Here is a 13,726-nt window from a genome sequence, read left to right on the forward strand (position 1 = left end):
TTCTGTGAAGGTGTTTTTGAATGAGACTGACATTTAAATCAGTGGACTTTGAGTAAAGCCATATGTGGTGAGCCTCATCCAATCAGCTGAAGGGCTTAACAGAACAAAGACTGATCGTCTCTGAGCAAGAAGGAATTCTGCTGGCAGACTGCCCTTGGACTTGAACTGCAACTCTTCCCTAGGTCTCTAGGCTGTCGGCCTATCCTGCAGATTTCAAACTTAATAAGCCTCCATAACCACACGTGCCAATACCTTAAAATAAATCTCACCCCCTCCCCAACACAGAGCCTTTTGGTTCTGTTTCTGTTTCTCTAGAGAACTCTAATACAAGTAGCTAAGATAATGATGCTGAACTAGAGATAAAGGGCTGAACTAGATAAACTAGTGAAAGAGCAAATGAGTTGGGGATGACAGATAATTTTAAAAAGGTTTAATGAAGACCTCGTGAATTACCCACTCAAAAATCATTCACTAGCCTTCCTCTGTTACAGAGGCTAGAATGCTAAAATGAATTTTCAAGTTTCCCTTGCCGCTAAGGGGTAGACAGAGCTGTGGCCAAATTCCTGAGAAGGGCTTCCTTCCCAAGTAAAAAGCTAAAGCCTAACTAGAAGAAAGCACTATGCTCTAACCTTCTTCCTGTCTAGATTACTAAGGATTCAGGTGTAAAAACAGTGCCTGGAAGAGGTAATCTGCAGATCCTGCAACCACTGCCACCATTCGCCAGTATTCCACACATGATCTCCTCAACAAGGGTGCAAGCAGACTCTGGCTCTGCAGGCCAACACGCACTGAAAGCTGAGTAGCTTAATCTACTTCATGTTGTGTTATATATAGAACTTTAAAATATATGGCTATACTCAGTCTCCACTGAGGCTACCTAAGGTCAAACTCTGCAATGGGAGGGGCCTGGACTAGAAAACTCCTGAAAGTAATGGTTATGAAGCATTGACAATTATAACTATGAATTACTAAGGAAGGCTGTAGGGTATCCTTTAAAAAGAGTCTTTGAAAATATGGCCTGAATTATTTTATGACAGTTCTCCTTAAAGACAGGAGTTAGAACAGAGCACTGCTTTGACATCATTTCCATTCTGAAATATACTAGTGAATTAAAATTTTTACCTCAGCACACTAGAGTGTTATATAAAATCACTGTATAATAAAACCTCAGAAATCATTCAGAAGGAACTTACTGGCCAAGTTGATGAAAAATGCAAATGAAGTGCCAGATTACCTAACAAGTTTCTAAGTCAACAGTGTCAGATGCATCTCTAAAAACATTATTTCTCCAGACCTACCTTACCTATAAAAAGAAAAATCAAATGCTATCAAATAATGACTTCAAAGTTTACCTTTTTTTTCTCCAGTGTAGGGCACATAGTCTTCCCTGTCCTTATGCTCCAATGCCTCCTTCTCCAGATATGAAAGGAGGTGTTCTCTATCAAACGGCCCTGTGGCGGACTTTGACGTCTGGTTCTTCTGCCGGAACCCTGCAGGCAGAAGGGCATTCTGCCAAAGAGAATGAATCAGCCATTATGACCACCAAGAATGCCAACATTATATGCTTCCACAGATCACCCATTTAAGAAAGACTTATAGACCAGAATGTGATACTGGCATTAAATGTTTCATTTTAGGGCAGCAACGTAAAAGTGTTCTACACAAAGTTTTCTTTATTAGGTAGAATTCACTTCCATTATTAAAATAAGCACATATGGGGCGCCTGGGTGGCGCAGTCGGTTAAGCGTCCGACTTCAGCCAGGTCACGATCTCGCGGGGTCCGTGAGTTCGAGCCCCGCGTCAGGCTCTGGGCTGATGGCTCAGAGCCTGGAGCCTGTTTCCGATTCTGTGTCTCCCTCTCTCTCTGCCCCTCCCCCGTTCATGCTCTGTCTCTCTCTGTCCCAAAAATAAATAAACGTTAAAAAAAAAAAAAAATTAAAAAAAAAAAAAAATAAGCACATAAACATTTTCTTCAGAAAGTTCTACTAGAAGGAAACACTCCTTACTTTTTAAATGTCCTGCATGGTAATAAAAAATAGTTTTCTTAATGATTAATAACTGCTCAGCATATAAGCATATACAGAAAATAATTCTATTACAAAAGAATTCTAAATGATATATACACCATATTCCTTCATAACGACTTCTATTTCGTGGTAAAGGCTTTTTCATATAAACACATGCATTCCATACAGTAGGATAGCAGAACATTAATGTGAAAGGTTCAATGTATGTATAGATGTACATCAGCACTAGGATGTACTGCAGCAACCACCGTCATTGCTACTCACGCACCAAGGCACACGGATGTCCTCCTAACAAGAGCTATATCTCTGGGGTTCCATGTGGGTACAATCTTTTTGAGAGCATGGAGGGACTGAGAGTGGGGAAGGGGTGCAAGGTAATGGATTAAAGTTGTCTCTTGTAGTTCCTACTCTGAATTTTCACTAAGTCCAGGAATAGCAAGTGGCGATTAGACAATGTGAGCTCCATCCTTTTGCTCATCGAAAGGCAAGAGGTGGGGCACCCGGGTGGCTCAGTCAGTTAAGCCTCTGACTTCAGCTCAGGTCATGATCTTGCAGTTTGTGAGTTCGAGCCCCGCTTCGGGCTTTGTGCTGACAGCTCAGAGCCTGAAGACTACTTCAGATTCTGTGTCTCCCTCTCTCTCTCTGCCCCCCCCCCCGCCCCTGCTTGTGCTGTCTCAAAAATAAATAAACATTTAAAAAATTCTGATAAAAAAAAAGGGGGCGCCTACGTGGCTCAGTCAGTTACGTGTCTGACTTCAACCCAAGTCATGATCATGATCTCTTGGTCTGTGAGTTCCAGCCCCACGTTGGGCTCTGTGCTGACAGCTGAGAGCCTGGAGGGAGCTTCTGTTTCTGTGTCTCCCTCTCTCTCTACCCCTCCCCTGTTCATGCTCTCTCTTGCCCTCAAAAAAAAAAAAAAAAAAAAAAAATTAATAAAAAAGAAGAAAGAAAGGCAAAGAGGTGATACTGCCTTGTCTCACTATTCCTAGATATTCCTTTGCTTTAGAAATGGAAGGCAGCCCGGTAAGTCACACAAAAGGGCCAGCCTTCTTTTGCCAACACCTTCCATAATGATGAATCTCATGGATGTTATAAGCTAATTTTCATTATAAAGGGAGATCTTATATAGATAATAATAGGGAATATACATTTTATAACTAGAAAATACAGCACTTCAACTGTGGCCATTTGCTGAGATCCATAATAATTTTCATAAAATTCACCTTTGTGCTCTCCTCATGTAATGGTATGCATTATACAGAAAGTTCATCTATAAATATGAAATACAAAGGAGGTCTGTTCCTAACCCTGCACTAAGAATGCGTTTTGTAATTCAAAATTGTCTACAGGAAGATAATAAAGAAACAAGACTTCTACCCACCAACTCGGAAATTGAGAGCTATGCATGAAGAATCCTACCCATTTTTACTTCCTAAAAAACTCATTTGTCTATTTACTTCTCTCTGTCTCCAACACCATTACTTTGGTCCAAGCTATGATCAAGCTGGCAGGGAATATTATACTAACTTCCCGACTGGTTTCCCTGGATCACATCATCCCTCATTCCCATTCCATTATCTCTTACCTTAGACTCACCTCACATACCCTCCTCATTCTAGCCACACTAGCCCTAGTTCCTTCCCTGTGCCTGCCACACACTTTGTTCTACCAAAGACCTTCTCTAGAATGCTCTGTCCACCATCTTTTGCTAGTCATTTTTAAGACTGCAGCTCCATTTCCCCAAAGAGGCTTTTCTTAACCTCCCATTATATGCTCTTATACTAGTATGGTACGATTATTTGATTAATGCCTACCTCCCCCACTCCTACCAATCTGCATCATGAGGGCAAAGACCACATTTGTTTTGCTTACTCTTATAACCTTAAGCCTAGCATAGTACCAGAATCTATTGGTTGCTCCCCAAATATTTACTGAATAAAGATTTGAGAACACTTTTAAAGAAAAATGCTCATTAAGGCAAATTAATCAAAGTTACTTCCCATCACCATCAATAATAACTACTACTCTTTCATGGGGGTAGTAATGGAGTTGCACATTCCACCTGCCAGGTCAAAATCATGTGAAACATAGGTTGTTTGGTTTTTTTTTTTTGTAATTTTTTAATGTTTATTTTTTAGAGAGAGAGAGAAAAACAGACAGACAGACAGACAGACAAACAGCACAAGTGGGAGAGGGGCAGAGAGAAAGAGGGAGACACAGATTCCCAAGCAGGCTCCAGGCTCTGAGCTGTCCGCACAAAGCCAACACAGGGCTCGAACTCACAGTGAGATCGTGACCTGAGCCAACCTTGGATGCTCAACCAATTGAGCCACCCAGGTGCCCCGAAACATAGGTTTTAAATGATACATTAGCTGGAATCCTGGCTCCTTAAATACATTTTTGAACACAAAATAAGTGACAGGTAACTGGCTTTGGAGGCTATAAACTCATCAACCATGCTTTATTAGGAGTATACTTTAGTCAAGTTACTAGATCATAATTATTTTATAACAGGTAAAGATCTCATTAAAATGACTGCCACTAAAAAGTATGTTTCTTCCTCACAGTACAATTTTGTTGTAATGATATATACTCCAAGCCTTGGAAATAATAAAAAAAAAAACATTAGCTTTTGCCTAGGCTGGCTGGCTGTCTTGTAGAGATTGATGTTTTGAGAAAATGCAGTAGGTTGGCAAATAAATATACTGAATGCAGCATATGGAAAGTAAAACAGCCCTCCAAAATGTAACAAGGAACCATATACAACCTCTATCTGCCCTTCTCTTATCTTCTGAGATTTATAAGTTACAGCGGCTTTTCTCTGCCAGAAGTGGACACTACTACCCTTGCACTCTTTTCATACCTCATCTTTCACTGGCACTCTTGCCCAAAACTTTACCCACAAGCGGCATGCTGTCAATAAACATGGTTCTTCCAGTCTCAACTAACAGTATCTGAGGTTGGGGGAGTTGCAACTGGGGTTGAGGAACTGGCAAAATACACCCAGAGGTTTGAACTCAAACCTCCCCATAAACAAAGCAGGCCTCATGGTTTTGCAAGTAAGAAAATAGAAACCATCAGTTTTCACATGTATAGCATAGTGCAAGTATTAATAGGGTACTCACTGCAGTTTAGGAGAAAGGTCACTAGACTCTGCCAGGGAGCCATCAGGCAGTGTTCTTTCCTTAATTGTAGTAACTGAATCAAGTCATCTAACTTTTGTTTTCTATCTATAAAACACAGGGCAAGTGCTAGATCAATGTTTCTCAACCAAGGTGTTCCCACAGGGGACAAGTGGCAATGTCTGCAAACATTTTTGGTTGTCATGACTAAGGGGAGGAAGCATTAATCATGTTTTCTATTTTCTGTATTTTATGATGCTTTGCCATCTTGGGGGCTGGCTAATTCCTAAGGATAGCAAACAACTTCCTCGGCCCTCCACCCAGCAGTGGGCTTTCCAAATGAGAACCAACCAATCTGGAGCCCATATCCCAACCACCTCCTTTATCTCTCACCCAGCAAACCATTATTGCTCCTGCCCTAAATCACCCAGGACCAGGTAACCGGACAATTGGAGACTCCTCCTGTGGCCCAGAGACCACTGAAATTACTCAAATTATCCAATCCTAAATTTGCTCAAACTTGCCAATCCTGTCTCACCCATTTCTTCCCTCGGAAACCACAAGAATGGTTCTGGGCCATACTTACTCCTTGCTGCCTCTGCTTCCTGACGAAACCAGGTGTTTTCTCATGTTCCCTCTTGGGGACTATAAGAAATACACTCTTTTCCTCCATGTCTGTAATCTTACCATAGCTAATTAAAAAAAAAAAAAAATCCCAGGTACATTTGTAAACAGGGGGATGTGCTATTGGCATGTAGTGAGTAGAGGCCAGGATGCTGAACAACTTAACAATGCACAGGACAGCTCCCATAGCAAAGAATTATCCAGCTTCAAATGTCAGTAGTGTCAAGGTTAAGGAACTCTGGACTAGATGAGCTCTTAGGCTCCTGCCAGTTCTACAACCACTTGATTGAAACAGGTCTAAATAGGCTGAACTGTTTGTAGAAGAGACTGCTGTGACAGGATCAAAACAGCACTGTTATCCTCGGTTACCCCCAGACTTATGAGTACCACAAACTTTTCCTTGTGATAACAATTACAGTTAAGGGTTTTGATCTATGGTATAGACACATTAATGAAGTGATGAAGTAATGCTGAAAAAAGGAGAATTTTCAATAAAAATTCAAAAACATTCCAGCAGGAAATAAATGTATTGTAGTAACAAGAATAATTTTATAAAACAAACTCTATCTCAATTCTTAAAAGACACTAAAAATCAATGTCTCAGCATAAAGAAGCATGTAGTAAAGAGAAGAAACCTAGCAAATGACCCTTACCTTCAGGGTAAGTAGCCATAACGTTAGGGGTCTCCCCTCAAGGACTCCCCGCCTACCCCCCACCCTGTACATACCAGAGAATAACAATTCAGGTGTTAAGGGACTCTATCTTAGCCTTGTGTAAATTATAAGACAAATAACACCCACTTTGCAAATTTTTTTTTTAATTTTTTTTTTTTTTTTAACGTTTATTTATTTTTGAGACAGAGACAGAGCATGAACAGGGGAGGGGCAGAGAGAGGGAGACACAGAATCTGAAGCAGGCTCCAGGCTCTGAGCTGTCAGCACAGAGCCCAATGCGGGGCTCGAACTCACGGACCGTGAGATCATGACCTGAGCCGAAGTCGGACACTTAACCGACCAAGCCACCCAGGCGCCCCCCACTTTGCAAATTAAAACGTATATACATATATTCAGGTCTGTTCCATATGGACTGCAGTACTGCTGAGAATCTACTTAGGTCTACTCTACTAATGACTAGAAACTTACTCAATTTGGTCAGCAGCTTTTAGAATGGTAACAATTAGATTTAAGGTCACGGGGCGCCTGGGTGGCTCAGTTGGTTAAGCATCTGACTTTGGCTCAGGTCATGATCTCTCCATTCCCAAGTTCAAGCCCCACATCGGGCTCTGTGCTGACAGCTCAGAGCCTGGAGCCTGTTTCAGATTCTGTGTCTCCTTCTCTGTCTGTCCATCCCCCATTCACATTCTGCTCTCTCTCAAAAAAAAAAGATTTAAAGTCACAAAGAACCTTCTAGAGACACTCTACACAAGGGCCATCATAGTATAGAAGCTCTGAAAAGGCACAGAGGTTGACATAAATCAAAGACCTAATTATCTGCTTCATTTTACCAAAAACATTGCTTCCTGCCCAAAGAGAAAAGATTTCATACAGGACAGGAAATTTCAGATGTTTGAAAATAAGGGTGTTGGTGAAAATGGTTTAGGATATATTGGCATGTGAGTGGAGAGGTGGGGGCAGAAGTGAGGGAACTAAGAAGAGGCAAAAAATTCATTTGGATAAAGAGAAAATGTAGGGGTATCTGAGAAAAGTCATGAAAAAGCTAACTGCTCAAGTAAGTTACTTAGTTTCAAAGGGTTTGAAAAGTTATTTCATTAGCACCTACCTCAGGGTCAAGATCATCCAGAACAGTTTCCAGTTGTTTCAGTTCTACTTCTGATAGATTTCCAAGGAGCTCATCTTCATCCAGGTCCTTGTACTTTTCTAAGTCCTTCCGGAATGGTAGTGCCATGATTTGGCAGTACAGGAAAAGTCACTTAATTTTTGCTATTCAGTACAGTCAGGAGTGATTTCTACTTTTTCTTAAAGCTATGGAGAGAAGAAACAAACACATTTAAAATATTAAGTCATCTCCACCTACTTAGATCTATTATTAAGTGAAATGTAATTTCTATGTGTCATATAGTCTTATCCATCACACATTACCCTGGTCTATGAATCATTCAGTGTCCTTACCTCTTATTCAAATGTATTAAAAGAACCATTTGATAGAATTTAGAATTTCTGATAACTTAGTTTTAGGAGGAAATAACTCATTATGTGTGCCAAAATAAAAATTTTCTCATCAGTGACTTTCAAATTATTGCTACCAGAGAACTTTGCTTAAGCACAGTATGTTTAAGACACATTTGTTTTACTGTAAATTGTGTAGGAGAACATTACCTTCTGACTCACTATTAATAAAGGGGGATATTAATACACTCCCCATTGAGGAGTAGCCACTTGCCACTGGAAAAAAATAGGTTTTGAAAAGGCACAAAAAATTTTTTTGAAAAAGTGTTTTTACAGGAAAAATTACAGCTTTCTGAAAATGTTTCTTTAAAACCATGCTGGGATATGTCACCCACTGACTGGCAAAGGTGGTCAGCAACGTCTCATTATAGGAAAGGACCTTTGTCATTTCCTCACCATGTGAATCTTTCCCAAATGAGGTAAAACCCAACAAGCAGCCTCTTTCCAGATACAGAACTGTTCCATAGAAAAACATACTTTGTTTTTTTTTTCAATATATGAAATTTATTGTCAAATTGGTTTCCATACAACACCCAGTGCTCATCCCAAAAGGTGCCCTCCTAATACCCACCCACCCTCCTCTCCCTCCCACCCCCCATCAACCCTCAGTTTGTTCTCAGTTTTTAAGAGTCTCTTATGCTTTGGCTCTCTCCCACTCTAACTTTTTTTTTTTTTTTTTTTTTTTTTTTAGGAAAAGATACTTTGAATAAATTCCACAAAACATGCAAAGTAGAAATAAAGTATTTGTTAAGTTCTAGCCATAAATGTGGATCATTTGTTTCATAAAATGTTCCTATGTGAACAAGAAATAATCCTTAGTCTTAGAGATTTTGCTCAATTTTACTCGGCTGCAAAACACTCAGTACTTCAAAGTGTGGATGTATTCCCTTTACTACTCCTCTCTCCCAAGGTTTTCCAACTTAATATTTAAACTAATATATTTTCCTTCTCAAACCAGTAACAGTTTATGGATCCTTTTACGTGTTTTCATCTCTTAAGAAGAAAGGAACATTCACCACAGGGGTCTGTCAGCTAGTGCCCTGACTAGCAGCCACCTGGGTCCTATAACAAGCAAATTAACAGAACTGTGCTTATGCAGATGTTAAACTGCAGGCATTTTGTGTAACTGCCCAAGACAGGTTTGGCTTATACCTGTTCTACTTGGCATCTCATCTGTCTTGGCTTAGCAATTATTCCGGATTTTTTTCAGTGTGTGTTTTTTTTTGTTTTTTGTTTTTTTTGAACATATTATCATCATTGTTGTCATTACTAAGTTTGGTAAACCTCCACTGTATACTTCCAACTTTAAGATACTAAGCTCACAAAGTATCTTAAGAATATATCTTCTCAATTAAAAGTAATACACTCTGGGGTGGCTGGGTGGCTCAATTGGTTGAACATTTGACTCAGGTCATGATCTCAGGGCTGTGGGACTGAGCCCCAAGTTGGGCTCCATGCTCAGCATGGAACCTGCTTAAGACACACATACACACACACACACACACACACACACACACACACACACACGCTCTCGCTCTCTCTCTCTCTCAGAAAAAGAAAAAACACTCTGCAGGGAAGATTCAATAGAAGGTATAAGCATTTTCAAATATATTAACCAACAAATACAACCTTGAAGATGGCAGGCAATTTTAGGGGGAAAAACTAAAAAATAAGAACATTTTGAAAAAATATTCCCTCCATAGGAGTGCCTGGGTAACTCAGTTGGTTAAGCGTCCAACTTCGCCTCAGGTTATAATCTCATGGTTTGTGAGTTAGAGCCCTGCATCGGGTTCTGTGCTGACAGCTCAGAGCCTGGAGCCTGCTTCATATTCTGTGTTTCCCGCTCTCTCTGCCCCTCCCCTGCTCATGCTGTGTCTCTCTCTCTCTCAGAAATAAACATTAAAAAAATATTCACTTCATAAAAATACCAATTACATGGTATTTGAGACAGATCACGGCTAAGAAACTGATAAAAGTATATGAACACATACCAAGAGTAATTATTTAGCTTATGCTATTTTTTTAATGTCTAGACAATCATTATAAAAAAAGTTTTTAATGTGGTTTAATATATTTATTTTGGGGGTTACAAATTTCTTAGTAAATATTTCCAAAGAAATATTATTTTAATTATTTTGAGCATCCCCTCCCTTTACTCTCAAAGGTGTTCCAGTAGGGGCCATAAGTTTAACAGTCATCCTACTAGTAAGGCACTAGTGGACACTGTGGACAATATGACAGGATGAATACCCATGAATGCACTATCCAGCTTCAGAAAGACAACGTTACGAGGACTTGCATATTCCCCTTTCCAATTGCATCTCCTTCTCCCAAAAAAGTAGCGACTGGATTGAATTTTGAATTAACCATTCTTTTAACCATTATTAACCAAAGAATTAACCATTCTTTTGCTTTCCTCTTTGGTTTTACCTTACATGACATGTCCTTAACGGTTTTAGATCTGTTCTTTTTTTGCATTTTATACAAATGGACTCAAACAGCATGTATTTTTTGGTGACTTGCTTGCTTCACTGAATACTGTTTTAGAGCTGCACTTCCATTTTCATTTTTGTAGAGTGTTTCATTGTATAAATGAACATTTGACTGAACTTGTAGTTGTCCCCTTCTATTTTTCTGCTATAAACAATCTTGTTACCTATTTCCTGGTATACATGTGCAACAGTTTCTCCAAGTTATTGAAACCTAGGAATGGAACTGCTAGGGAAAGGGTATGGTAATACTCAACTTTACTAGGTAATGTTAAACTGTTTTCAAAGTGGTTGTATCAATTTATATTCCTAGAAGATTCAGTGCATGACAATTCAAGTTGTTCATCCTTGCTAACTGTTGGTATTAATGGTTTCCTTATTTATGTTGCCACTATCCTTGTATATACCTCCATTATAACCACAGATTATACCTAAGTATCTTCAAAACTTAAGGGTATAGCTGATAACATCAACATACAATGGTAAGAGATTATTTCCCAAAGAAGCAGATAGAATAAATTACTACAGAATGGCAGTAACATAACTAAAGAAGGCAGTAAACATGCAGATGTAAGAAAATGCAGTTCATCAAACGACTGTGGCCATGTTCATTAATCACAAGGGAGGCATGGTGTCCTGACCAGCAAAGTGCCTAGCTCCCACTGCAGGTACAGTCCTGGTATGGAGAAGCATCAGACAACCAAAGCTTGATGTCACTTGACATTTACATCACCCCATTACTTCCCTTTATTCTTCTCCATGCTAAGTAATCTTCTAATTAAAACTTGGCTGTTCACATAGCTTTCCTCACTGTAAATTAATAAACTGATATTTTGGCTTATGCACCACTCTTGTATGTGCATGGTTAGCATGGGTCACTTTTTTTTAAAAATTTTTTTAATGTTTACTTATTTTTGAGACAGAGGGAGACAGAACATGAGTTGGGGAGGGGCATAGAGAGAGGGAGACACAGAATCTGAAACAGGCTCCGGGCTCTGAGCTGTCAGCACAGAGCCCGATGTGGGGCTCGAACCCACGAACCGTGAGATCATGACCTGAGCCGAAGTCGGACACTTAACCGACCGAGCCACCCAGGCGCCCCAGCATGGGTCACTTTTTAAGATATTAGGCACCTACTGGAGTCAGGTTTCTACAAAAGCAAAGCTGAGTATCACCATGTGAAATCTTACACATGGACTGGCTGGCCAGTAACTCCTAAAGATATCTATCTCATGTCAAACCAACAATGACCCCATATTAGAAGTCATCATTTGTCTGTCTCCCTTGCTAGACACAGTAAGACCCTTAAAGAGCAGACATTCTCTCCTATATCTCCCTCCTTACTGGTTTGTCATCACCAGAGACAGTACCTGGTGCATGCAGTTAAGTCAAATTTGACTGAATTGGACCATACATCAGGCTCTCTTTCCCGTTTTTGGTAGTTCCCCCTTGCTCCCCCCAGATATCTAGTGTCCTTCTTTCTCCCTAACTCTATTCCCCTTATTGCAATTTAAAAAGCACTGATAATTAGTCTTTGATACTTCTGCTAATCCTATGGAGCCTCTGTATTATTCACTTTCTCTTTCCTCATGTCAACCCATTTTGGCTTGTTATTCAAAGTTCTCCACAGTCTAATTACCCCAGTTAAAACAAAACAAAACACATCTGATTGTCAGTCACCAGAGCTCTGAAAATTTGATTTTCTTGGGGTGCCTGGCTGGCTCCGTTGGTAGAGCATGTGACTCTTGATCTCAGGGTCATGAGTTCAAGCCCCACGTTGGGCATGGAGCCTACTTTAAAAAATAATTAATTAAATAAGTTTTTAAAAATTGGGGAGGGGGCACCTGGGTGGCTCAGTCAGTTAGGCTTCCAACTCTTGATTTTGGCTCAGGTCATGATCTCACAGTTTATGGGTTTGAGCCCTGCATCGGACTCTAAGCTGATGGTGCAGAGCCTGCTTCGGATTCTCTCTCCTTCTCTCTTTGCCCCTCCCCTGCTCATGCTCTCAAAATAAACAAACTAAAAAAATAAATAAATTAGAGGTAACATTTTTTTAATTTCCTTTTGGGTAAAGAAACGAGTTTCCTCCTCAGGAGGCACCAAGCCTCACTCTTCAGACGTACCAGGCTCAAGACTGTGCATTTTTTCCTCAGTGGCTTCTTCTAGGACCCCTGGATACTGAACTAGGTTACCTACCAGATCAGAAATTTTTCTCTCAAGATCCCATATGAATATTTGTTTTCCAATACATTTACTGTTCATTCAACAAATACTTTTGAGCATCCCCTGTACCTGGAATTGACTTGTTCCAAAAGACAGGCATTCACAATATACAAGACAGATAAGTTCCTTGCTCTAATTTACTTGGAAGGTGGCACACAGACAAAAATTGACAAAGGAACAACATAATATCAGAGACAATAGATACTACAAGTTAAAAACCAAGGACAATGCTATGGGTGAGACGAGGGTCAGGAAGGTTACTTTCAAATGGTTCAGAAAGACTGTTCTAGGGATGCTTGGGTGGCTCAGCTGGCTAAGCGTGACTCGATTTTGGCTCAGGTCATGATCCCAGGGTCGTGGAATCGAGCCCTGCATCAGGCTCAGCATGGAGTGTGAAGTCTGCTTGTGATTCTCTCTCTCTCTCTCTCTCTCTCTCTCTCTCTCTCTCTCTCCCCCCGCCCCCCCCCCCCTTTCTCTGGCCCTCTCCTGCTTGTGCTCTTTCTCTCTCTCAAAAATGAATAAACTTAAAAAAAAAAAAAAAAAGACCATTCTGAAAGGTGACTTTTGAGTCAGGACCAAAAGGTCCCTAGCAGCTCTCCCACTCTAGGCCTCTACTATTTAGGTGAGAAGCAATGGTTGTATGGTTGTAGCTGTGGAGATGGAGAGAAGTGGATAAATGTGTGACATATTTTGTAAGCAAACTAAAAGGACTTTTCACAGATTCGTTATCAGAGGTAAGGACAAGATATACAAAGGGAGGAGCACCTGGGTGGCTCAGTTGTTTAAACATCCGACTTGATTTCAGCTCAGGTCATGATCACTCTCACAGTTCATGAGATGGAGCCCTGCATCAGGCTCTGCACTGACAGTGTGGAGACTGCTTGGGATTCTCTCTCTCCCTCCTTCCCTGCTCCTCCCCAGCTTGTGCGTGTGCTCTCTCTCTCTCAAAATAAATAAATGAACATTAAAAAAAAAAACCAGTATTCTTTAATGTCTATTTACTTTTGAGAGACAGAGAGAGACAAAGCATGAGTGGGTAAGGAGCAGCGAGAGAG

General features: G+C 40.3%; 1 protein-coding gene across 1 annotated transcript in view; it reads right to left on the reverse strand.

Annotated features, from left to right (window-relative positions):
• Positions 1-13,726, reverse strand: part of TMOD3 (tropomodulin 3) — an 84,019-nt gene that overhangs the window by 42,792 nt on the left and 27,501 nt on the right. The window contains exons 2-3 of the mRNA XM_045449734.1: positions 7,553-7,755; positions 1,353-1,509 (exon numbers count right to left, since the gene is read on the reverse strand). Of these exons, the coding sequence (XP_045305690.1) occupies positions 1,353-1,509; positions 7,553-7,678 (283 nt within the window). The 5' untranslated portion in view covers positions 7,679-7,755. The remainder of the gene's footprint in view (positions 1-1,352; positions 1,510-7,552; positions 7,756-13,726) is intronic.

Source organism: Leopardus geoffroyi, chromosome B3 (assembly GCF_018350155.1).
Source record: "Leopardus geoffroyi isolate Oge1 chromosome B3, O.geoffroyi_Oge1_pat1.0, whole genome shotgun sequence".
NCBI classification, from domain to species: domain Eukaryota; kingdom Metazoa; phylum Chordata; class Mammalia; order Carnivora; family Felidae; genus Leopardus; species Leopardus geoffroyi.